At 45.0% G+C, this 23,779-nt stretch overlaps 1 protein-coding gene across 1 annotated transcript in view; it reads left to right on the top strand.

The window, feature by feature from the left end:
• LOC145542310 (ATP-binding cassette sub-family A member 9-like) overlaps positions 1-23,779 on the top strand; it is a 58,255-nt gene that overhangs the window by 22,425 nt on the left and 12,051 nt on the right. Inside the window, exons 17-31 of the mRNA XM_081580855.1 lie at positions 699-838; positions 2,499-2,618; positions 4,217-4,409; positions 6,943-7,109; positions 7,790-7,923; positions 8,618-8,755; positions 12,477-12,584; positions 14,113-14,286; positions 15,953-16,066; positions 16,220-16,339; positions 19,040-19,108; positions 19,769-19,860; positions 21,023-21,143; positions 21,816-21,933; positions 22,609-22,700. Of these exons, the coding sequence (XP_081436981.1) occupies positions 699-838; positions 2,499-2,618; positions 4,217-4,409; positions 6,943-7,109; positions 7,790-7,923; positions 8,618-8,755; positions 12,477-12,584; positions 14,113-14,286; positions 15,953-16,066; positions 16,220-16,339; positions 19,040-19,108; positions 19,769-19,860; positions 21,023-21,143; positions 21,816-21,933; positions 22,609-22,700 (1,900 nt within the window). The remainder of the gene's footprint in view (positions 1-698; positions 839-2,498; positions 2,619-4,216; positions 4,410-6,942; positions 7,110-7,789; positions 7,924-8,617; positions 8,756-12,476; positions 12,585-14,112; positions 14,287-15,952; positions 16,067-16,219; positions 16,340-19,039; positions 19,109-19,768; positions 19,861-21,022; positions 21,144-21,815; positions 21,934-22,608; positions 22,701-23,779) is intronic.

The raw sequence follows: 23,779 nt of genomic DNA, 5'->3' as shown, positions 1-23,779 counted from the left end.
GACTAATACTAGGGTTTCTTAAATCTGATGATTTCATAAAGAACTTTATATGGTCTCATCAAGAAGATGGACCAACTTTGACTTGAATCAAGTTTGACTTCCCCCCACAAAAAGACAAAATTAGTAACATATTTTGAGGTTTACATGTTGCCAGGACCTATATGATTGCATCCATACCGTGTTTTGTTACGTCTTCCAAAATTCTTGGAGACCTGTTATCTCCCATCACAGAGTAGAAAATAGACGCTCAGAGGCCTAGATCCGGAATATGGTCACGAGAACTGTGCTCCTAATGACTGTAGCAAATTAACACGCTTTGTTTCTACTACCTTCACTCTATTTTGTAGAACTCATACTTTACTGCAAAGAGAGAATTCAAAAGTTGAGATTTTGAACAGATGGAGACAAAATCGCCGTTCCCCCACCTGACCCCCGTCGAGATGGAGCTGATTTCTTCTCCCAAATAACAAACCTTGAGTCTCCTTACCTGTCCTTAAGCATCCCGTAATGTTTCTCCCTCTGCATGTTGGGCAGCTTATACAGCTTGGGCTACATTGATATTTTTAAGTCTTGCTTCCTCTATTAGATTATACTGTTTTGTCTCATAAATATTAATGAAGCCACAAACACATGCTAGGATTCTTTGTATAGGTGGTGTTGGATAAGAACAGCCTTAACTTACTGTTTTTAAACATCAGTTTGCATCTGAATGAGACGTGTGATCCAGACAGTGTAAAATCGATTGTTAAACACCACGTCCCTGATGCCAAATTAACAGCCCAAAGTGAAGAAAAGCTGACGTATATTCTGCCTTTGGAAAGGACAAACAAATTTCCAGGTAACAGAATGCAAGAGACCACAGAATTGTTTGTAATAATGTTGTGTACAATCACTGTGGTGTTTAGAATGATGGCTGACATTCTGCTGCTTGCAAAGTATATAGCACTGTGAATTATTTATGACTTATTGTTTAATATTCCAACAGCACTTATGAGTACACTGAGGCAGGAAAATGCTAATTATGTTTCAAGTTACAACATGTGCAGTCAAGAGATACAGGGCGACATCAAGCTACAATGAGAAGCATTGGGGGAATTTGTGTCGGGAATGCCTGAGAAGGAGGTCCAGGCAGGAAGAGGTCTGGGCAAACCCTGGCGGGGAATCGGACGGGAGCTAAGGGAGTGTGCACTACAGGTAGATGGTGTTATAAGCACCATGACATAACGTTATAATATCCGTAATTCGACAGTAATTATGATCAGCCTGTGTGAAGATCAAGAGCTTCGCTGCAAACACGAACGGCTGGAGAGGCATCGCCTTTACCACTCTTCCGTCTGGCTTCCCAATACACGGTTTCATTCCCCAAGCATTCCGAGCTGGATTGCACTAAAAAGTGTAACCCGTAAAAATGTGTTTACTTTATTGCATTCCAAGAACTTGCCAACTCTTAATGGAAGGCCCTGGGGCCAATCTGCATGCTTGAATTAATAAGCCTGCAACAATCATGGCTAATAAAGAAATGCAGCACCAGGCAAGCTCGGCTGGCAGAGCCAGACTGGCTAGATTCAAAGCCCAGCTCTGCTGAGATTTGCCCTGTCACCCCAAACAGGTTATATTAATGCACTCCACCTCAGTTTGACCATTTGTAAAAAGAGTTTCATATTAGTACAAACTTTATAGGGGTTTTATGAAGCTTTAATTTATTTACATGTATTATTAAAATATTAAATATAAATCAAGTACCTGGAAAGATACCTGACAGGTAGAACTTATGATATTTCAGCAAGTTTCAGACACCCTCAATTTCAGAACGTGCCACCAAGGAGGAAACAGAAAGAAACGATGCTGGCATTTAAAATACGACCTCCTAGCATTTATGATGCATGCTCCTTTCAGATGCATTAAAAGTTGATGAAATATATGCATTTTAGAATCAGTGAAATAATGATCATATTAACGCATCCAATGTCTTTGATATTTATATTGTTTGTGCACATACATGTTAAGCTCTGTCCAACTTCTCTGCAACCCCATGGAGTGTGGCCCACCAGGCTCCTCCTCTGTGAGATTTCCCAGGCAAGAATACTGGAGTGGGTTGCAGTTTGCCTCTCCAGGGGATGTTCTGGACTCAAGGATGGAACCTGTGTCTCCTGCATTGGCAGGTGGATTCTTTACCACTGAGCCACCTGGGAAGCCTAACAATTACATTTTTAAAAAACACAGTAAATAAAATAGAATACTTTTTTTTCCCAAAACCCCCCACATGTGTAGTATTCTAGGCATGAACAAAGAAATTTCTAGATTTTTATACCCAAGAAGGTCTGGAAATTAACACACTGTGTAGTTTACTTTAGAAGTGAGGGACCGTCTATAGCATAGGTTTGTTTCTGATGAACGTATTTGTCTTATCACAAACGTCTTCTACTTTGAAAAATATAGTTATTATCAATCTCATTACAACTGATATTAATTTAGTACATTTTTATGCCTATTGTTAGACCTCTACAGGGATCTTGAAAACTGTTCCAACCAAGGCATTGAGAATTATGGTGTTTCCATGACAACACTCAATGAAGTGTTCTTGAAATTAGAAGGAAAATCAGCTACTGATGAATCAGGTAATAAATAATTTTTTAACTTGAAATTTCTCATTCTGTGCTATGTTTTGTCCTGAAAACACACTTGGAATGATGAAGTTATATGATTTCAAGGTGCTATGATTCAGTATGATTTTGGAAAATGTTAGAGGAGATGAGAAGTCTATTTCTTGTTTTCTTCCCTCTTCTCTCAATACTGGTCTCTCTCACCTCTTGAATTCTCTATTTTGTCCCAGACATTTTACTACGCCTGTGAAATACAGCAGTGTACAGACTAGTTCTTTATGTGGCAGACATAAATATGCAATATAGTGTTTTTTGAATGTAATTGCTATGGATAAAAGAAAATTAGAATTGTAAGTTGAAAGTTATTTTCTTGACATATTTGAGGATATTATTTCACTATTAGGCTTCCCCGGTAGCTCAGTGGTAAAGAATCCGCCTGCAATGCAGGAGACCCGGGCTCGATCCCTGGGTCAGGAAGATCCCCTTGAGAAGGAAATGGCCACCCACTCCAGTGTCTCGCTATTGCTGTTGAAAGATTTGCTGTCAGTCTGGCTGTTGCTCCTGGGAAAGCATTTGGCCTTTCTTCTCCAGCTGCTCTAAGACGTTCCTTTTGTCCCTGGTTTACCTTCATCCTGCTATGTTTAGTCTTGACTATGCTCTTGGCTTCTTTTCTTTTTTGACTGATCAGGTGGGAAGTCTTTTTCATATACTTGATAACTTTTTTAAGCGGTATAATTCACTTTTGGGGAACATACATTCAAAACATCTGGAGTTGATCAATTTCTCTAGGCTTCTCTTCCAAAAGAGGTAACTTTATCTAGTTTTCAGGCTTCCCTTGTGGCTCAGATGGTAAAGAATCCAGCTGCAACGCAGGGGGCCCAGGTTTGATCCCTGGGTTGGGAAGATCCACTGGAGAAGGGAATGGCAACCCACTCCAGTGTTCTTGCCTGGAGAATCCCATGGACAGAGGAGCCTAATGGGCTACAGTCCATGGGGTCACAAAGAGTCAGACATGAATAAGTGATTTTCACTTACCTAGTTTTCAGCTATGGCTATGTTAAAAATATTGTCTCAACCAATTTCATATTCTTCTGTTCTTCATATTCTTTCATATTCTCCTTGGTCAAAAATACTAAGATCGTTTATCTCTTGCAATAGATTTTTCCAGGCTAAATATGGATTTCTGTTCATTATGTTCTCTAGAATGAATTCAGTCCTTTAAAGCTCTAGATACAAAGCTTTTTTTTTTTTTTTTCAGAAAATACAAGGTTTCTTTTTATTATGTGGTTATTTTTTCTTCTGTATTATATCTTTTTATTTTTTTGCTGTGTTCCTGTTTCTTGAGAAGTTTCTCTAGTGGTGCCCTGAATTAGATTATTCGCATCTTTGCCCAAGACTCTCTCTTCTGACAACAATTGTTGAAAAGATGATCGTAGGAACATCTCAACAATGCACTGACTCAATGGACGTGAGTTTGAGCAACTCCGGGAGACAGTGAAGGACGGGCGAAGCTGGTGTGCCGCACCCATGGGGTCACAGAGAGTCGGACACAACTTGGTGACTGAGCAGCTGCACAGCGGCCCTTTCTAAATGACTGATCTCATCTTTCGTAGAAACTGGACTTTGGGAGCAGGGTGACAGGACAAGAGACATGGGCAGCGTTGTTGAGCCGGAACCAGTCGGGCCGTCCCTCAGTGAGGCAAACAGCACGGTCAGCGGCCTGGCCCTCTGGAGGCAGCAGCTCTGCGCAGTAGCAAAAGTCCGCCTCCTGAAGTTCAAGAGCGAAAAGAGAGCCCTGCTGGCCATGTGAGTACCTGCGCGTTTCAGATTCATATGAGCAGTGTGCTCTCAACAAACTCAAGAGGGAAGAACTGGGATGGAATAAATTCCAGCAACTGCATCTGGTCTTTTAACACAGAAACCAGTGTTTTTTCAACTTTTCATTTTATAGTGGTGCGTGTTGCTGTTGTGTACAATTCTTTTGTGACCCCATGGTCAGAAGCCAGGCTCCTCTGTCCACGGGATATAGCCAGTCAACAATACTGTGACAGTTTCAGGTGGACAGTGAAGGGACTCAGCCATACACACACATGTGTCCATTCTCCCCCAAGCTCCCCTCCCGTCCAGGCTGCCACATGACACTGAGCGGAGGTCCCTGTGCTGGACAGCGGGTCCTTGTTGGTGATCCATTTTAAACACAGCCATGTGTTCATGTCCATCCCAAACAACCAAGTATCCCTTCCCCTCTTCTTCCCCTCCGGCAGCCATAAGTTCACACAGAAATCAATTTTAATTGCTTTGGTGGATATGTAATTAAACCAGATAAAGTTTGGGATTTTTCTTTTAATTTTGACAGAATCCACTCTGATCAAAGGGTTGAAGTAGTTTTTCAGAAGCTTGGAAGTCAGGCCCTAGGTTCTAAGGACTTGCCTCTTTCCCCAGAGTAGCTCTGTGCCCGTTTTTATTTTAGCACAGAATTCAAGTCATTGTCTGGAACTTGCCTGTAGAGCTCCAGGCCCTTGGTTAAGTGATGCCGCCTTGCATGAGTCCTCTCTCTACCCAGGACACATATTCATTAAAAAATATTTGTGAGTTCTCCTGCATAACACTCTCTGCTAAATGTCTGTAACACTTATTGAATAAACCAGACATGAGATTTGGCTTTGGAGGGTGATTAGAAGTCCACCAAAGAAGCATAACGCAACAATAGCCAGCAGATGGAAGCAACCTAGATGTCCATCAACAGATGAATGGATAAAGAAGTTGTGATCCCTACATACAACGGAATATTACTCAGCCACAAAAAGGAATGAATCTGAGTCTGTTCTAGTGAGGTGGATGAACTTAGATCCTTTATGCATAGTGAAGTAAGTCAAAAAAAGAAATACAAATACCGTATATTAATGTATATATTTATGGAATCTAGAAGGATGGTACTGATGAACCTGTTTGCAGAGGAGGAATAGAGACACAGACATAGAGAACAGACTCACGGGTGCAGCAGAGAAAGGAGAGGGCGAGATGGACTGACAGCAGCACTGACATACACACACCACAACGTGTAACACAGACGGCGGGGAGCTGCTGTATGACGCAGGGAGCTCAACCTGCTGCTCTGTGCCAACCGAGAGGGGTGGGGTGGGGAGGTGGGGTGAGAGGGAGGCTCAGGAGGGAGGGGGTGTTGTATACTTAGGGCTGATGCACGTTGTTGTGCAGCAGAAACCAACATAACATTGTAAAGCAATTATCCTCCAATTAAAAAAAAAAAAGCAGAGTGCACAGTTAGACAATATCGTCAGCTGTAGCCTTGATACAAGAGAAATGATGTCCAAATGGGGCTTCCCCAAAAAGAATCTTACATGAGGGAGAATTTGAATTTGGTGTAAGAAAATGGAGCATGTAGCTAAGGAAAGAAAGGAGGATGAAAAGGCAGGCAGAGGAAGCAGTGTGGGGCCTGGAGATACGTGAGGAGAGAGGAAGATCTGGAATTAATTTGAGTTAGTTGACATCCTGCAGCACAGGATGTATGAAAGAATAGGAATAATTTTGATAATAGATTAAATAGAGCCAAGGAGTTTGGGCTTTATACAAAGTAAGGAACTAATGAGGTTCTTTTATTATTTTTGAATGGGCAATTGGTATAACTAGAACAGAATGCCAAGAAACTTAATTGTGCAACCGTGCAAAAAGATTTGGAAACAGTAGGCGTTGGAGACAAGGAAAAGAGACATTGAGGGTAGTTTGAAAGAGGTCAGGAAAGGGCTCATTCAGGTCCAAATTTGCAAAGTAGGAGAGAGAGGTTTTGGAGGCAAGCAGTAATGATGACATGATAAGCAGAAACTTCCAGCTATTCAGAAAAGGGACATAAGGGAGGGAAGTGAGTAGAAACAGACTGAGGTTCAGGCTCAAGCAAATGAGAAAATGTCAGTTATAGAAATTGGGAACAGGGAGAGGAGAAGGTCCAGGCCGTAGGAAGTCTGGGTGTTGGTGATGTGCCAGCTTGCAGTGTTCCAGAAAAAGATGGCGAGCAGGGCTGAAACAGGACGAAGAGGTGGGCCCTGGAGAGAGGGAGTTCAGAGTTGTCCTCAGCTGACTGTGTCAACTGGAAAGACGTGTTCAGAGGTGAAGGGGGAGGCGGTTTAGAGAGACACCGAGACGAAGAATGGATGCACACGAGCCACCTCATGTCAGAAAAAAGAGAAGAGCCGGGGGGAACACATTCATACCTTCACTAGTGTTTGTAACTTACTTCTGTTTTCGCACTGTTACCTGCTTGAACTGGAAAACCCACAATAGTTGCTACAGATGAATTGTTTTCTTTTACTTTTCCTCCTTGTAGATTACTGCTTTTTGGCATTACCTTTGGTCCTCAGCTTTTGGAGCATCTGTCCTATCGGTTACACCAAAAAAGCTATTCTTGGGGACTGTCTCCGAACATGTACTTCCTCTCACCGGGTCAATCACCTCAAGCCCCGCTGACCCGCTTACTGGTCATCAACAGAACAGGTGAACGTGGGGCTGGATGCGCCAATTCGATGTTGATTTGTGTTGAGAGACTCCCCTAGAACCACGAGGGGAAAAGGAATTTCTGTATGTTTTAGAAAAGTGTAAGTGAGGTCAAACAAGAAATGAATTCCAAAGTGAAAAATACAAGGTAGGGAAGTTTGTTTTTAAAAACACATTTTGCAAGTTTACTTAAACCCTAAAGCATGTTGCACAAAGCAACACGAGGGAATTTAGAAAAGTGGTTACTGATTGATTGTTGAGGTCTTTCTATAACATTTTTTTTTTAAATAAATTTATTTATTTTAGTTGGGGGCTAATTACTTTACAATATTGTAGTAGTTTAAGTACTGTGCAGTTGTGAGCTTTGGATAGAAAAAGTATTTTCCACACTTCTAAGATGGAAGTTTAATATGGTTGAGGATTAGAATGTTAACTTTAAGTAGCATTTGCACACAAGCAGAAATGATAAGTAAGTGCTCCAGCTGCAGGTGAAGCAAGTTTGATGTATCCTCGACACTAGAACGGATTTTAGTCCCACGGCATTGGTTCTGCCTTTGTAAGAAAATCCTTAGAGTCCTTATTATGGTATGCTTTGAGTGACATCATGTAATGTTTTAAAAAATATTTCTTTTTGTGTTTTACTTCATTTTTGCTTCTTTTGCTCTTACCTCCAACGGTAGGGTCAAGCATTGATGACTTCATACATTCTCTGAGGCACCAAAACATCACTTTAGAAGTGGACGCCTTTGGAACCAGAAATGGCTCCAATGAGTCATCGTACAACGGGGCCATCACTGTGACAGGAGATGACAAGGTATGCCGGGCTCTGACGCCCGCATCACATCAAAGATGGGGTAGGAACGTGCAGTTTGAACAATGCACATCAGCTGACACAGAAGGCCGATCTGACACAAGCAGATGGGAAGTTTCTCATCATTAGAGGTTCCTTCATTCTGCACAGTCTTTATTCGTAAACTGAGCGTATCACATCCTGAAACCAAGTGTACTGTTGTGTTTAGGTGAGGTTGCAGCACGGAGTTTTATAGTGAGTGCTTAAAGTTTAAAGACAAGGTCACTCTGTCGTGTCCAACTGTTTGCGACCCTCCATGGAATTCTCCAGGCCAGAATACTGGAGTGGGTAGCCTTTCCCTTCTCCAGGGGACCCTCCCAACCCAGGGATCAAACCCAGGTCTCCCGCATTGCAGGCAGATTCTTTACCAGCTGAGCCACAAGTGTCGCTGCTAAAAATCATGTGATGTATTTTGTTTTAGTTTAGGCATAAATAGTCACACAGCTGATGCTGTCACAGCTGGTAGAGATCAAAATACTGAACTCCTTGCCGTATATTGGGAATTAATTGAATAATATGAGTGATGGTCGTATTCATGACACTCAGTGCTTTAGCCTTCCTGTGTCGTCCATAATTGGAAAGCTTTTCTACCATGTACTTTCATTAAATTTTGTATTTGCTTTCTGAGGACTTAGAATGCATGTTTGGTGTGCTTTAGGATCCCAGATTTTCAATAGCGTGTAACACCAAAAGGCTGAACTGCTTTCCTGTGCTCATGGACATCGTGAGCAATGGGCTACTTGGAATGCTTAATTCTTCAGAACACATTCAGACGGACAGAAGCACGTATTTTGAGGCAAGTATAGTATTATCTCACTTTTCCTGGGTCATGAGACGTTTTCAGGAAAACACTTGAAATGCCGAAATAACAGGGTAGTTTTTATGAACTTACTCTTGAATGTTTATGTTTTATATACAACTAAATTAGCATAGATATTTATATGTACACGCATATGTGTATACATACACATGCAATATTTAGCAATGATTGCAAAGCATTGTAACTTTAATGGGATGACAGGGCCAATGGAACAACAGAAATACAATTCATTGGGAAAAAATGATGAATTTTGGGCTTAGATCTGTTAGCATCTGTGGCCCTCAGTAGTGGGACCTAGTTAAACAGCCTGCATCTTAAATGCCAGGCCCTGTGACCTTGTAGCAACTGGACTTTTGTAGGTCTAGGTTCAACAATCCACAAGAAAATTCAGATAAAAAGTTTCTCTGTGTAAACTCCCCTGGTGGCTCAGTGGTGAGAATCCGCCTGCCAACGCAGGAGACATGGGTTCGCCCTCTGCTCTGGGAAGGTCCCACGTGCCACAGAGCCACTAAATCTGTGCCACAGCTGCTGAGCCTGTGCGCTAGAGCCGGGAGCTGCAACTACTGTGCCCACGGCCCGTGCGCCGCAGCAGGAGAGGCCGCCGCAGGGAGAAGCCCGCGCACCCCAAGAAGAGCCCACGCAGCAACAAAGACCCAGGGCAGCCACCGATAAAACTAAACAAGAAAAATTACAAAGAAAAAAAAACACAAAACTCTATCACAAAGCTCCCTTGAGAAGGAAACAAGACAATGTTGGCAGGAGGTCTGGGGGCTGAGTTGCTATAAAGACAAGTGATGAGGCACATAGAAAACCAAAGGCGCTCAATAATTGCACTCCCTGTCATTATTGAGGTTAGTACTGTTTTTCTTGGGAATTCATCAAGTTTCCATTAAAGAATGTTCAGCTTTGACTAGACCAGGGACCGGCTGAATAGAACTAGAAGACGCTCTTGTATAAAATATGGCTGGCCGGCCACGCCCGGATCCCCTGAGTCAGAACCTCCGCAGGGGGATGACGCTGTGCGGAGCTGTATCTTCAAGTCACCCCTTGCGTCTCTCTCTGTTGAGTCTCCCTTTGCCTCCTTTAAATGACACCTTGGGCATATTCTTAGCTCACTGGTCACTTTCTGTGTCAAGAATTAGTCCAGTGCTGTCCAACACCTCAGGTTCTTGTCGGGTTCGAACACTCCAGTCAGCAGTCGCCGCATGGATGCGGACCAAGGTGGGCTGTTGGTGGTGTGAGGCGCGCTTTCCTTCCCTTCAGCAGTCTAACGTCTTGGAGCGGAGAGGAGAGTGGCCTTGGTCTGGAGCACGCCTTGCTCCTCCTTCTGAGGAACACGCGCTGGTGCTGCCAGTGTGGACGGACGACAGGCAGCCCAAGAGGTGCTGAGGGCAGTCCTGGCCGCCTCGAGCTGTGGCTGCCGCGGTCCCCTCGGCTTATGTGGTGGCCCCCGCCGAGGGGGCCTGTGTGGTGGTTTAGGGGCGGGTTTAGCGTGGACCCCTGGCCCTCCTGTAGATGAAGACCCACGCAGCCTTGCAGAGCAGAAGTCCCCTCGGGCTGCGGGAGAGACAGTCACACCCTCTCACTTTCTATGGGTTTTTATTGTTTAATGTGCCGTCGGTCAGGTAGTGGAAAAACTTTGTCTCCTGGGTCTAGAACCTATAAGTTAGGGTTTACCTCATAAAATTCAGCTATTTAAGAACATTTTGTAATATATAAATATAAGTAAAATAAAACTTGCTTTCATTTCTTAGAATACATTTCAATGTTAAAACAGTTTAAATTTACCAGTAACTTAAAATTTAAATAGTTTGAATTTACCAGCAATAAAGAAAATGCATTAGTCTTCAAATAAATATTTTGAAACTTTAAAGGAGTTATATTTAGTAACAGTTTTATCACTGCAGTGTCTTAGTTTTGGCATTAAATTATATGGTAACTTAAAAAAAAACTGGCTTTACTACAAAATGTTTGCTCCCCACCAGCCTAGCCGACCTCGGGTGCCTATGTAGATAATTTCTCTTAGAGCGAACCCTGTTGATGCCCCCCGCCCCCACTCCTGGCCGGCTCCAATTCTGCAAGCCCGTTTGCCTTGAGTCTAACGCACAGAGCTCACTTCTGACCCCACTCATGACTTTAACCATCCATCAGAGTGTCCTGAAGTGTCCCCCACTGGCCTCCCTGCATGTCCCCGCCTGACCAGCTACCCAGCTGATAGCAAGAGTCTCTCTGAGCCCCTCCAGGCTGAGCTCTACAACCCCCTGCCTGGGGGTCCACGTCATCTAACACAGACAGAATATGATGTTTATGAACCAAGCTTTGAGTGAGGGGTCAGCTATTGAGACTAATTGCGAATTTCCCATTCCCAAAGAGCGTCCCTGGTTGCTCAGAGGGTAGAGAACCTGATGCAATGCAGGAGACGTGGGTTCGATCCCTGGGTCAGGAAGATCCCCTGGAGGAGGGCATGGCAACCCACTCCAGTATTCTTGCCTGAAGGATCCCATGGACAGAGGAGCCTGGTGGGCTAGAGTTCATGGGGCCGCAAATAGTCAGACACGACTGAGTGACTAACACACACTAAAGATATTGCAGATCTGCAAAACCAACAAGGGTGACCATAGGCAGAGATAAGAGATGCTGAGGTGGAGCTGGGTGCACTTTCTTCCCTTTATCTCCACATCTCTATTCAGGCAGGGCTGACCTGCTGCAAGAGCTCAGAGGGGCCCTCCGTTTAGGAGGAGCTGAGAGAGGGTAAGCAGCTTTCAAGGCTCAGGGTCCCGACCTCAGACGATGAGCAAAGTGGTGAAGCACCCGGTCACCGATGAGATCAAGGCTTCGAGCCAAACCCAAAGCCCTCTTTAACCTGTGCAGGACTCTGAATCCCTTTAAGTCAATGCTTTTATGTGGAGTGTGAGCTGACCATTTTTCTCCATGCCCAGACACCTACCTACTTGATGATTCATACCTGCCAGCACTTTGAAGGCATTTGAGTTTTCTCCATTATGTTGAATGAGAGAAATGATTCCTCCTACATGTTGAACTGAACCGACTTGATCTCAGGTTCTGAACGTAGTGCAGTAGCACCTCCGTTGACAGCCCACTACCTCTGTCTATTAAAACGTCAGCCTCAATGCAGTTGGCGTAGAGCTGGGGAGAGGAGGTTGTCTGATTACCTCTCCCGTTGTTAACTGTGGGAGTGTAGCCAGTTCACGAGATGCGATGGAATTTGCTTCTTCGTGAGTAAATCAGGCTGCTGCTGCTGCTAAGTTGCTTCAGTCGTGTCCGACTCTGTGCGACCCCATAGATGGAAGCCCACCAGGCTCCCCTGTCCCTGGGATTCTCCAGGCAAGAATACTGGAGTGGGTGTCCATTTAATCTCCAATGTGTAAAAGTGAAAAGTGAAGTCACTCAATCATGTCCAACTCCCAGCGACCCCACAGACTGCAGCCTACCAGGCTCCTCTGTCCACGGGATTTTCCAGGCAAGAGTACTGGAGTGGGTTGAATAAATCAGGATGCGTGTTTAAATGTCCCAGCCGCTGTAACACACAGCTAAGGATGCAAAGTTGCAAACAGGACCTTGGGAAGTGCTCTGGGTAGTTAGACCACTTCACTCATTCAAATGATTTGGTTTAGAAAGAGTATAAATGAAGCGTATACCTGACCTCCATCAGCTCACGTGTTCGGCATGATTTCAGGAGCACTTGGCTTACGAACACGGGTACCTGGGCATGGCCTTCTTCTGGATCCCCGGGCTGGCCTGCTTCACTCCGTACATCGCCATGGGCAGCATCGATGACTATAAAGTAAGAGCGGCTAATCAAGTCCACGTCCTGCTCCGTACGCTGTAACACCCACAGGGGTGAAGAGTGAGACAGAATAGATACATGCAGACAGACAGCTGAATCACTCTGCCGCACACCTGAAACCAACACAACGTTGTCAGTCAACTATACTCCCATATAAAAAAAAACTAGTAAAAGCCGAGGAGTAAGAAAAAATGCAATCAAAGGGATTAAGTCAAATTTCTCAAATTTTCCTCCCTGAGGGAAAAAAATGTTTCCTATCCTAAGTAGTAATAATAATAAAAAGCAAAAGTCCTTATATGTCCTTTTATATTTTTTTATTGGAGTATAATCGCTTTACCACGTTGGGTTGGTTTCTGCTGTACAACGAGGTGATTCAGCCGTGTGCACACACATATCCCCTCCTTCCTGAAGCTCCCCTGCACCCCCGTCCCCCCAGGTCATCCCAGAGCCCTGAGCTGAGCTCCCTGCGCTACACAGCAGCTTCTGGCCAGCTCTCTGCCTTACCCACGTAGTGTACATGGGGCAGTGGTACTCTCCCAACTGCTGTGTTCTTAACACCCTGCGACCCCAGCCCCATCTTATGACCACACATGTATATGTGCATCATGCACCTAATTTATGTGCTTGAAACAATGAAGCGTCAACCATTTGAATAAAAGCTTGGTGAATGTAGGGAATATGCTATTTGCCTTAAATGAGAGACCTCAGGAAGGATAGCTCCGAAGGTACCATCAGCTGGCTGGGAACCGCAGATTCTGTCTGGCGGGTTCTACTTCCCTGCTGACACCATCTCATCCCCGTTCCAGACGGAGGCGAGGTTCTCCGGTGTAACAGCCCTAAGCAATGCACCAGAGTACTTTGGCTTGTTGCTGGAAAAGACTGTTCCTTTAAAGCTTCTTTTTGCGAAGATCCTATAAAAGTGTCAGGAACCCATGACAGACTTTCTGTGCATCCGCGGTGTTTCTGTGCCACAGGAGTTCCCTCCTCGCGTTTCCACATCCTTAGCGCCACCCGCTGGGGTTCCCTCTGCACCGTTGAGCCTTGCAAACGTTCAGGAGGTGTTGCTGCCGGACTTAATTTTCAGTTACTCTGCTCTTAAACTATCCTTCTCGTTAGCAATTTCTCCCATGAGAAGCAAAACAAGATGCCAGTTATAAGTGTGCTGTTTACATTCAGCATAAAAGTTAAGACTCTTCCAGGAAACTGTGCACCTCCTTCTCTTGAAACTCTGTGCAGCTTGCAAAGCTCCATAGTGTCTGAGGCATCAGTAGCTTTGACAAGAAAAGAACAAGGATCTTCTCACCGAGGCTATGCTGCATAGATCCCTTCTTCATGGAGACAACGTGGCATACAGCATTATCAATGCCCCTGAAATAAGAACAGGGCAAGTCACAGTGTCATTTGCTAAATTAGCATAATATATAAAGAGACTTAGGGGAAATGAATGCTTTTGTGCTGCATATTTGCAATTTCTCCAGCCTAAACTATTCAAAAACTTTTGACGATTCTTTTGCTTCTTTGTCAGAAAAAAGTTCACTCCCAGCTGCGGGTTTCAGGCCTCTACCCTTCTGCTTACTGGTTTGGGCAGGCACTGGTGGACGTTCCCCTGTACCTCTCCATCCTCCTTCTAATGCAAATAATGGACTACGTTTTTAGCCCAGACGAGCTTGTGTTTATCATTCAAAACCTGGCAGTTCAGGTAAGTGGCGCAAGTTATCAAATGGCTTTCTTAGACTACTTTTCATAAATGCAATTACATTATTCATCTTAAACCAAAGAACTCCGCATTATGTCTGTTACAGCTTTAGTTCTGGAAAGCTGAGTTTAAGTTGTTGTTCAGTCCCTAAGTCGTCTCCAACTCTTTGCAACCCCATGGACTGCAGCACGCCAGGCTTCCCTGTCTGCCGGAGTCCAGCCCCAGCAGGTCAGGGTTCCCTCAGGATGGACGGCGTCGGCGATACGAATGAGAAGACACAGCGAGTCGTGGTGTTTCCAAGTGTCTTCTGACTTTACTGTTTTTAAGACGGCTTTTATATTTTCAGTGGTACATAGAAACAAATGTAAAGTGTAGAGTCATGCCAGATCAGCTCGATGGATCAGCAGGTTTTGATCCATATCGGAACCAGAACACTGTTTGTGTTTCTAAGTTATAAAAGGTTTAAAATTGTTTACATCATCTTCTGGCCCAGAGGCCTGCTAACATCTTGTGACTCTTTTATTGATAAGGGTTGACCAGCCAGGACACTTTTGTATCAGGCACAGCAGGAAAGAATTCATTAATAGAAAGTTTCAAGGTAAAACCTGTTTTCGGTAATTTACTCTATGCCTTGAGCTTAACAGAAAAGAATGTGGTTCCATAAAGTCATAGTACAGCAAGCTGAAACAATGTAGCGCAAAGGTCAGTTCTTAGCAAAATCACCAGCTGAATTAACAATTGTCTTATTATTTGTATTAAAACTAAACTTTTATTTATATAAATCCCTAACTATTATGATTTCATTATATAGGCTAAATACGTTAAGAATACAAACATAGTGAGTAACTATAGATTAAGTAACAATTTCACAAAGCAATATTTTTTGTATTTCCTAACAAGACTTTCTTTCCTACAAAGGGCTCTGTGCCCATTGGGGCTTTCTGTGTGGAGGCTCTCAACGCTGTTCTGTTGTTAAGGGGCAGTCAAGCACATTAGCTCCAAAGGCACAGGTACATTTATTAAAGAAACCAATATGCTAGCAAGAGGAATTTAGATTAGCATATTTTATATCCCAGATAATTTTATTTAGGGTGCTACCGTTCAGGGGCCTTGTCGATTGAGATTTCAGATTGATCTATTTTAGAAGAGAATCAGGAAAAGCCTTTTTTCTAAGTCACAGAAAATAAGAAGAGGTTTATTGTAGCAAACATCAGAAAGACAGATATCATCTTTAAGGTGAGTGCTGGGGCAGCCTCCCGAGAATCCCTGAGGGCTGAGAAGCCGCGCTCAATCAGCCCTCTACCTCATGACTCTGTCATAGGTGGGATCTCGTGAGCTGGCTCCCGGCACCTGTCCTTCACCATCTCCCGGAGTCTGCTTAGATTCCTGTCCATTGAGTCCGTGATGCCATCCAACCATCTCATCCTCTGTCATCCCCTTCTCCTCCTGCCTTCAATATTTTCCAGCATCAGGGTCTTTTCCAGTGAGTCGGCTCTTCTCATCAGGTGGCCCAAGTATTAGAGCTTCAGCAACAGTCCTTCCAGTGAACATTCAGGGTTGATGTCCTTTAGGACTGACTGGTTTGACCTCCTTGCAGTCCAAGAGTGTGAATATAACTTTGCGTTTAGAGAGCATCTACCTTAGGTGACTGTGACGTTTCTATTTTCAGACCCTGTGTCTAATTGGCTATGTCTCATCTCTCGTTTTCTTGACATATGTGATTTCATTCATTTTTCGCCATGGGAGGAAAAATAGTGGCATTTGGTCATTTTTCTTCTTAATTGTAAGTATGCATATGGTGCACGTTATTTTATTTTTAAACTATTTTTAATAATTCTGAGAATATATATTTTAACCCTTGTGGTAAGCATGGTGGTAAATTAATATCGCTTTCAGAACGTTACACTTTGGTGAAACTATGCTCTTTTTACTTTAGGTCACCCTCTTCTCCATTGTTGCTAATTATCTGAATGAATACGGATTTCTAGGGCTGTTTCTCTGCACCGTATTAGTACCACCTTTCACACTAATTGGTGTTGTACTCATTGTTTCTGAGGTGAGTAATTTCACGTCTGTTCTGGGATCATGAAACGTGCTGCCGTTGGAGAAAACCTTGGATATAATACAGCGTAGGTAGAGCCCTCAGCCGGTGAGCATCCGATGTCTGTCTTCAGAAGGTCACTTCACTTCCCACAGGCAAGGGTCACAGTCTCCTTCAGGAGGAAGCCCCGCCATGCTTTATCAAGGTCAGAGGCAAAGGCACAGTGGCAGAATCTTACAGTTCTCTTGGTCACCCTCGCACCTGGGGGCGAAGGGCCTACTGGGAGGTGGCAGAGATGCCCTTTTTCTATTCATTCCGGACACATGGAGTTTAAGGTTCCTAAGAGAATTGCAGTGGGAAATGGCAAGCGGCCAGCTGACACAGGAGCCTGGGATTCAGTGTGTGAGCTCGGAACTAAAGCTGGACCCCTGGGATTCACACGCTTATGAGTGATGCTTAAAGCCACAGGACTAGCTCGTATGATCTACAGATTAAGCGTTGTTAGATTGAGAAGAAGACGAAGCATTGGGCTTTGAACCCCAAACTTCCAAGATTGGGAAGAGGAGGACTCCACAAACCAGTTTAAGAAGAAGCCTGTGAGGGAGGAGAAAGGGAGGAAATTTGTGCAGAGGAATCTCATCTCTGAAACTCCCCCTGAACACTTAGGGTGTCAGTAAATAAGGACGTGTGTCGGAGGGCAACAAAGCTTGTTTCAAAAAGGATGGAGGGATTCATCTAATGAGCGATCTGGAAAGATGATGATTGAGAGGAAACTGCTGAGCTGGACCGCATCAGAGTCCTTGGTGATGCTCACAAGACAGGTTTCAGTGGAAGGGTGGACACCAGAGCTTAGAAGGAGCGAGCTTAGTGCAGAACGTAGAGTGAAGAGCTAGTGAGGTGGTTCTAGACACATAGTTCTAGGAGCTTTGCTAAAAGGGGCACCAGCGAGATGGAAGAGCGGATGCGTGAGGATAGATTGAGGTTTAAGAAGGGAGACACTGTGCTGATTTGAGAGAAATTTTAGAAGAAAGAAAGATGGAGTACCTTGGGAGCCAAGTCCTTGAAGAGCTGGGAAGAGATGGCGTACATAGCACAAGTTGCAGGGGGTGGGAGGGGGCACCTTCAATAAATGCTTCATCCGGAGTGTTCCAGATGCAGAGGCGGAGGATACACTTGTGAACCCAGGGAGGGGCGGTGGCGGCGAGAGGAGGTGGGACGAACTGGGAGCGGCACTGACACACACACACCACCCCGTGTAGGACAGAGAGCAGGCAGGAGGCTGCTGTGTACCGCAGGGAGGTCGGCTCAGGGCTCTGGGATGAGCCGGGGGGCGGGGTGGGGAGGGGGGAGTTCCACAGGGAGGGGATGTATGCATATACGTATAGCTGATTCACGCCATTGGACGGCGGAAACCAACGCAACACTGTAAAGAGATTATCCTGATCTTTGCCCTGTCCAATTTAAAAAAAAAGATGCCACAGGGAAAAAAAAAAGATCATGATCAGAGCATATAGAAACTGAAATATTCTCCTTCCTTAGGGAGAAAGAGCAAATTATCCTCTGAGTGAAGTGAGGGGAGGTCTTGGGACTTAGAAGGTAGAAGAAAAGATGTGAAAAATTATTTCAGAGGGCAGGTCAGCAGAACGGACACAGTGCTAGAGGAACCCCCCACCCTGCTTTCCAAGTGAAGTCAGCAGAGTTAAGTCTCTGTCATCTTGTCTGCTTCTCTTGTGGAACTCAGGAGAAGCGGGCAGTTAGGTTTGACCAGGGTTAGGGTTTTGCCAGATGAGTTGATGAAGCAAAGGGTCAGGGGCAGCGTTTCTGTATAAAGAGGGGTCATGACAATGGACCGTGGCGTCTAAGCTCGGGAATGAGGAAGGGGAGGAGACGAGGACTTCTGTGGACAGAGGAGTGGTGGGTGGAGCGTCACCAACTCCAAATTATGCAGAAAGGATGCTCGGAATAAAATTAGTGACAGACAGGGCAAAGACCAGGGAGCCTGAAGTCAATTTTGGATATGATCCAGTCCTTGGACGTGAGCAAGATGACATCAGGATCCTGGCAGGTCATCCGATATGAAAACAATCATCTTAGATGGTAGATAGTTGTGCTGGTTGGAGATTCACCGCATCGGATTAAAGACGCTCAGAAAAGAAGTCTTGGGAAATACAGCTTGAGAAGCAAAGCAGGCCCTTCGCCCCTCATTCACAAAAGCGCCGGGAGGCCTTTTCAATGGTGCTGATGGGAACCACGCCTTTGAGTGTGTGCGGGTGAAACCCCAGGGGGAGAACTTGGTCTTCTGGCTGAGGGACGCTCACAGTTATTCTGCAGAGCAGGGGGAGTGAGTGATGGGGCAGTGCGATGGTTCTAGGGCACAGGCGTGAAAAGAAAGGCAGGGGGTGTGTGTCTCCAGGCACACCTTGCCCCTGGCTACAGTGGGTCCCACCAGCACCACCCAGGTTTCTGCCAGCAGAGCAAATCCTGCTCACTCCTGCACAGATGCATCCGAGCTACAGCCAAAGTCCGGTTAGCAGGTAGGTAGCCAAGTGACGTTGGAAGCAAGGAAGGCACCCAGTCAGGAACCGACTCTTAGCTGACATAAAAGAGGACTCACGTAGAATGCAGGCGAGTCATTTAACGGCATCATTTTCGGTGGGAAGAGATTCACATACAGATCAAGGTTCATCTAAACACCCCTTTTTCCTCATTTCACAGATTTCTCCTGACTCTGTGGATTACTTGGGGGCTTCAGAACAGCAGGTGGCATTTCTGACATTGCTAATCGTAAGAAGATGCTTTCGTTTAAATGTTCTTGCCTGAGGGGGCAGCTTCGTATGCTCTGTGTTAAATGAACGGTTTTAATTCCTCACTTCCGGCATCTGACCACTAGTTAACACTCATCATCTGACACTGAGGGGGAAGCCTGAACTCTCAGTGGTGTGGGTAGTACTAGTATCAACTCATTACTATTTCTTTTTTTTAAATAATTTTATTTATTTACTTAAACAGGGAAGCCTGCCTGGGCTCTCTGGCTGCAGGGAGCTGGGGCTACGCTCTGGCTGGGCTGCGTGGGCTTCTCTTGCTGTGGAGCCCGGGCTCAGGGCACTCGGGGCTGAGGGGCTGTGGCTCCCGGGCTTAGCTGCTCTGTGGCACTTGGGATCTTCCCAAACCAGGGATCGAACCCCTGTCCCCCGCACTGGCCAGATTCTTCACCACTGAGTCACCAGGGAAGCCCAACTTAATACTATTTCTGTCATGATTTCTCTTAAGAACAGTAACACAAACTAGGAGAGCTTCATAAAATATTAGATATATTGTCTTTCAATCTTGTGAAAATGTTATCAAATCCTTAAAACCTTGTACATGATCAAACTCCTTAAATCTGTTCCAATATGGAAGTTGCTTTTATATTGATGCTAACTGTGATTGTCTTTTTCTCCCCAGCCTTATCTTCATTTCTTCATTTTTCTCTTTATCTTACGATGCCTGGAAATGAAATTTAGGAAGAAATCAATGAGAATGGATCCTGTGTTCAGGTTAAAAAAATTTGAATAATATTTCATGTCTTATTTTAATACTCATTGTTTAAAGACATTATAATATGTCTAATTAATTGCATAGAAAGTCTTGTGTAGAATTGTTTTGAAGGGACTGTGTAGAGTTGCTATTCAGTCGCTCAGTCGTGTCCGACCTTTGTGACCCCATGGACTGCAGCACGCCAGGCTTCCCTGTCCATCACCATCTCCCAGGCACATCTATGTAAGCAGTTGGATAAGTATAGGCATCCAGGAAGGAGGAGTAGCTGAGCAAAAGGATGAAAGATGGAATAAACACCACCTTCCTGTAGATTTGAGAAGGCAGCTGGAACAAACTTGGAGGCATGTGTCGCAGGATCATGAAAAATTAAACTGAAGCTCAGTGCTGGAGGGTCTTGGGTAGAGAAGCTTAGGGAGGGTTTTGAAAGTTACACAATGGAAAATGAAGACAGATGTGCTTTGAAAACCTTGCCTTACTCAGAATAGGAATCAAGCTCAAGCCCAGCTGAAGTAAGCGGAGCAGGAGACGGGGGGCTGACAGCCCTGTTTTTGAACAGCTGTCGGCAGAAGTCTGGGAGAGAGCCCGGGAGCAGCTGTACGCAGTGGTTTGGGACGAGGAAGGAGAGAATTACATTGGTAGCAGGCAGAAAAGAGTAATTCTGACACACATTCCCAAGAAGTGACAGTGCTCAGTCACTGGTGAGTCCCAGTCCTGGAGTCTTAAGGTCATGCCTCCGATTAGAAGCATTTTGGTCCACTGTTGCCACAAAGCCTTCAGAATTCTGAAGTATCTGTGCTAAAATTAAAGTTCCTAGGTTCCTTTCATGTGCAACTCTGCCTCAAAATCCTCTTCCAGAGAAGTGTGTACTGTTTTATTATTTAAAAAGAAGTCACGACCGATAAGGAGCATTATGCTCAGGCAAAAAGCCAGGGTGACATGAAAGTAGCATCACTGATGGGAACAAGGCTGTTTGAAAGGAGAACGGCGTCGACTCGAAACTCAGAGATTCTGCTGTGGATTCTTCACCAGCTGAGCCATGAGGGGAGCCCCACAGCTACTCAGGCCGTCCAACTAATTGATCGCAGTACATACAAAATGCACCATTTTGGGCACACGTTTTTCAGCTGGAAACCTCTTAGATTAGCACTGTTTTGCTTCTAGAATTTCACCAAGGAGAAGTGCTGTTTTTCCAAACCCAGAGAAACCCGAAGGAGAGGATGAAGATGTCCAGACAGAGAGAAGGAGAACAGCAGATGCCGTGACCGCCCCGGATGCAGAGGAGGTAGAGCCGTGAAATCGCGCGTCGGACACTTGGGGCGTCAGGGCGGGGGTCCAGTGTGCAGCCTTACTTTTCCAAAAACACTTGAGGTTCTTTTGTTCTCACACATGGAGCCCATCATGTGACTTCTGTGAAGACGCAATGCCCACAAAGGTGAGAGAACCAAGGGCACACACACGCTGACTTGTCCATTCCTTTTTCAGAGTCATAGTTTTGGCAAATAACACTAATCATCGCAAAACCAAAGTGAGACTTTGTAAGTTTTCTAAACTGAGCAAAGTTTACTGCAAGCAGTTCAGGGGAGAGAGTTCATCTGCGGTGTGTGTGTCTGTGTGTGTCTGTGTGTGTGTGTGTGTGTGTGTGTGTGTGTGTGTGTGTGCGCCTGTGGGTGTGTGTATGTGAACACACATCTTCACAGACCTGCTGGTTGGGTGGATGTCTCTATTCCAGTTTTTGGAGGAAGAGCAAGCAGGAATCATATGATACAGTACGGACATCTTTTCCCTGAAGGAATGTATAAGACTGGGGGAGTTTGCCGGAAGATGGCAGTTGCTGGGAGAAGGGCTGGTCTGACTCATGGTATCAAGCAGGAGAGATCTGGACCCAGGGACGAGGGGACACGCGCTTGTTTCACGGTGAGAATGAAGCCCCATCGGACTTTCCTTGCTTTTCCAGAAACCTGCCATCGTGGCCAGCTGTCTACGGAAGGAATATGCAAGCAGAAAGAAAAACTGTTTTGCCAAAGGGAAGAAAAAAGTAGCCACAAGAAATGTCTCTTTCTGCGTGAAAAAAGGTGGGAACCAGTCGTTCTGCTGGCAGAGCCGTTTTGACCCGTGACTGTGAGGTCTCCTGAAGGGCCTGGGAGGGTCTGAATCCGGGGCTGTCTGCGGATGAACCCAGATGGCAGACAGCCCCTCCTCCACAGGCGACGGCAGAGCCAGCTTGTGGAAAATCTCAGCTATAATTACGATGGTGTTTCCTTGCGTAGGAAGACAGTGCTGTTCCATTCACACAGACAAACACAGAAGAGCAACGATAAGAACAATGACCAAAAAGGAGGCGGTCCTTCTGTTAAGAAGGATGGGCTTATTTTTTAAGTAATATAATTAATTTCACAACAGCGATTAGTTCCCAGGAAGGAACCCCCTGGGGCACCGCAGTGCAACCATCCTCACAAATAGCATGTTTTGCAGCCTGTTGGTTAAATGCAAAAAAAAAAAAAATGCGCTTCAGATTCCAGCTCAACCTCAGATTGGCTGCATGACCTTGGTCATTTTGTTCTTAATTCTCTTTGCATCTCCGTTTCCTTGCCTGCAAAATGAAGCTAGTGACAACGCTCAGGTGTGTGTGTGAAGAATGAGTGAAATAATGCCTATAGTTTGACACACGTGAGCCGTGAAACAGTATTTGTGTAACTTCCGTCGTAATAATTCACAGGTATAATTCTGAGCGTACCTGTTTCTTTCAGGTGAAGTTATAGGGCTCTTAGGACACAACGGAGCAGGTAAAAGCACAACCGTCAAGATGATAACTGGAGACACGAGACCAACCGCAGGGCAGGTCAGTAAACATGTGGAAACACGCTTATCAATGCTGCCTAAAACAAGCATTTTCCAGTGACCGTAGATGCCAGTCTTAAAAATATATATCTGGTCCTTTCTTATTAATCAATGAGATTTATGCATAGAATGAAGAGGATTAATGAAAAATATCTCCCCTTAATTCCAGAAATAGTTAGGCACTGAAGCCTATGTGTTATCTATACTATGCCTTTTACTGAGTGAAAAATAGACACATTCACAGGAAACATTTGGAAGAGTAAAGCTAAACATTAGCTTTGTTCATGGTCAAAAGTCTTTCTTTTTTTTTGTTTTTAGTTATGTAGCCTGAGAACTTGTTGAATTGAACTGCCAAGATCCAGGATTTATTCAGAAAACAGAAATCTTAGATTAGTGAAAAATTGTCCAAGTTCCAAAGCAAAAAACCATAATAGTATATGAATACAATGGGGTGCTATGTCTGGGCCAAGTTGTGTAAAGTGATGGACAGAAGATTGAAGTATTGCGATTTTGCCTTTTTTGCTGTTGCTTTTTTTAAAAAAAAAATATGCATTTACTTATATTTTTAGTGGGTCTTAGTTGCAGCATTGAACTGGTAATCAGGGATTGAACCTGAAGCTATGCGCCCCCCATGTTAGGAGCACAGAGTCTCAGCCCCCGGTCACCAGGGAAGCCCCCCAGTATGCACGTTTGAAGGGGAGACGCTGTTGACACTGTCAGGAGGTGCAGACCGGAGCGCGTGCTCTGCACGAGAAGCGGACGGTGCTCTCCGTTTCCCTTTACCTCTCACCCCACGGCAGCCAGCGTGGTCCTTAAAAAATGCAGAAGCGCTCATGCCATTACCCTGCTTATAACCCCGCAGCTGGAGTGCGTCCAGAACCTTCACTGGGGCTGCAAAAGGCCCTGCAGCATCTGGGCTCCGTGGATGACACCGGCTCCTGCCAGCCTTCCGTGGTCTTCCCACTGCGAGACCCGGTGTGCCCTCCCGGGGGCTGGGGTGCTCCGCCCTCGGCTCTTCGTGTGTCTGCTCATCTGCTTCTCATCACTTTGAAATCCACGTCCCCAGAGGCCTTTCCCTGT

Source organism: Giraffa tippelskirchi, chromosome 3 (genome assembly GCF_054371585.1).
Source record: "Giraffa tippelskirchi isolate mGirTip1 chromosome 3, T2T-mGirTip1v1.2.pri, whole genome shotgun sequence".
Taxonomy (NCBI): Eukaryota; Metazoa; Chordata; class Mammalia; order Artiodactyla; family Giraffidae; genus Giraffa; species Giraffa tippelskirchi.
The sequence above is the reverse complement of the archived record's forward strand: the minus strand, read 5'-3'. Positions and strand labels throughout refer to the sequence as shown.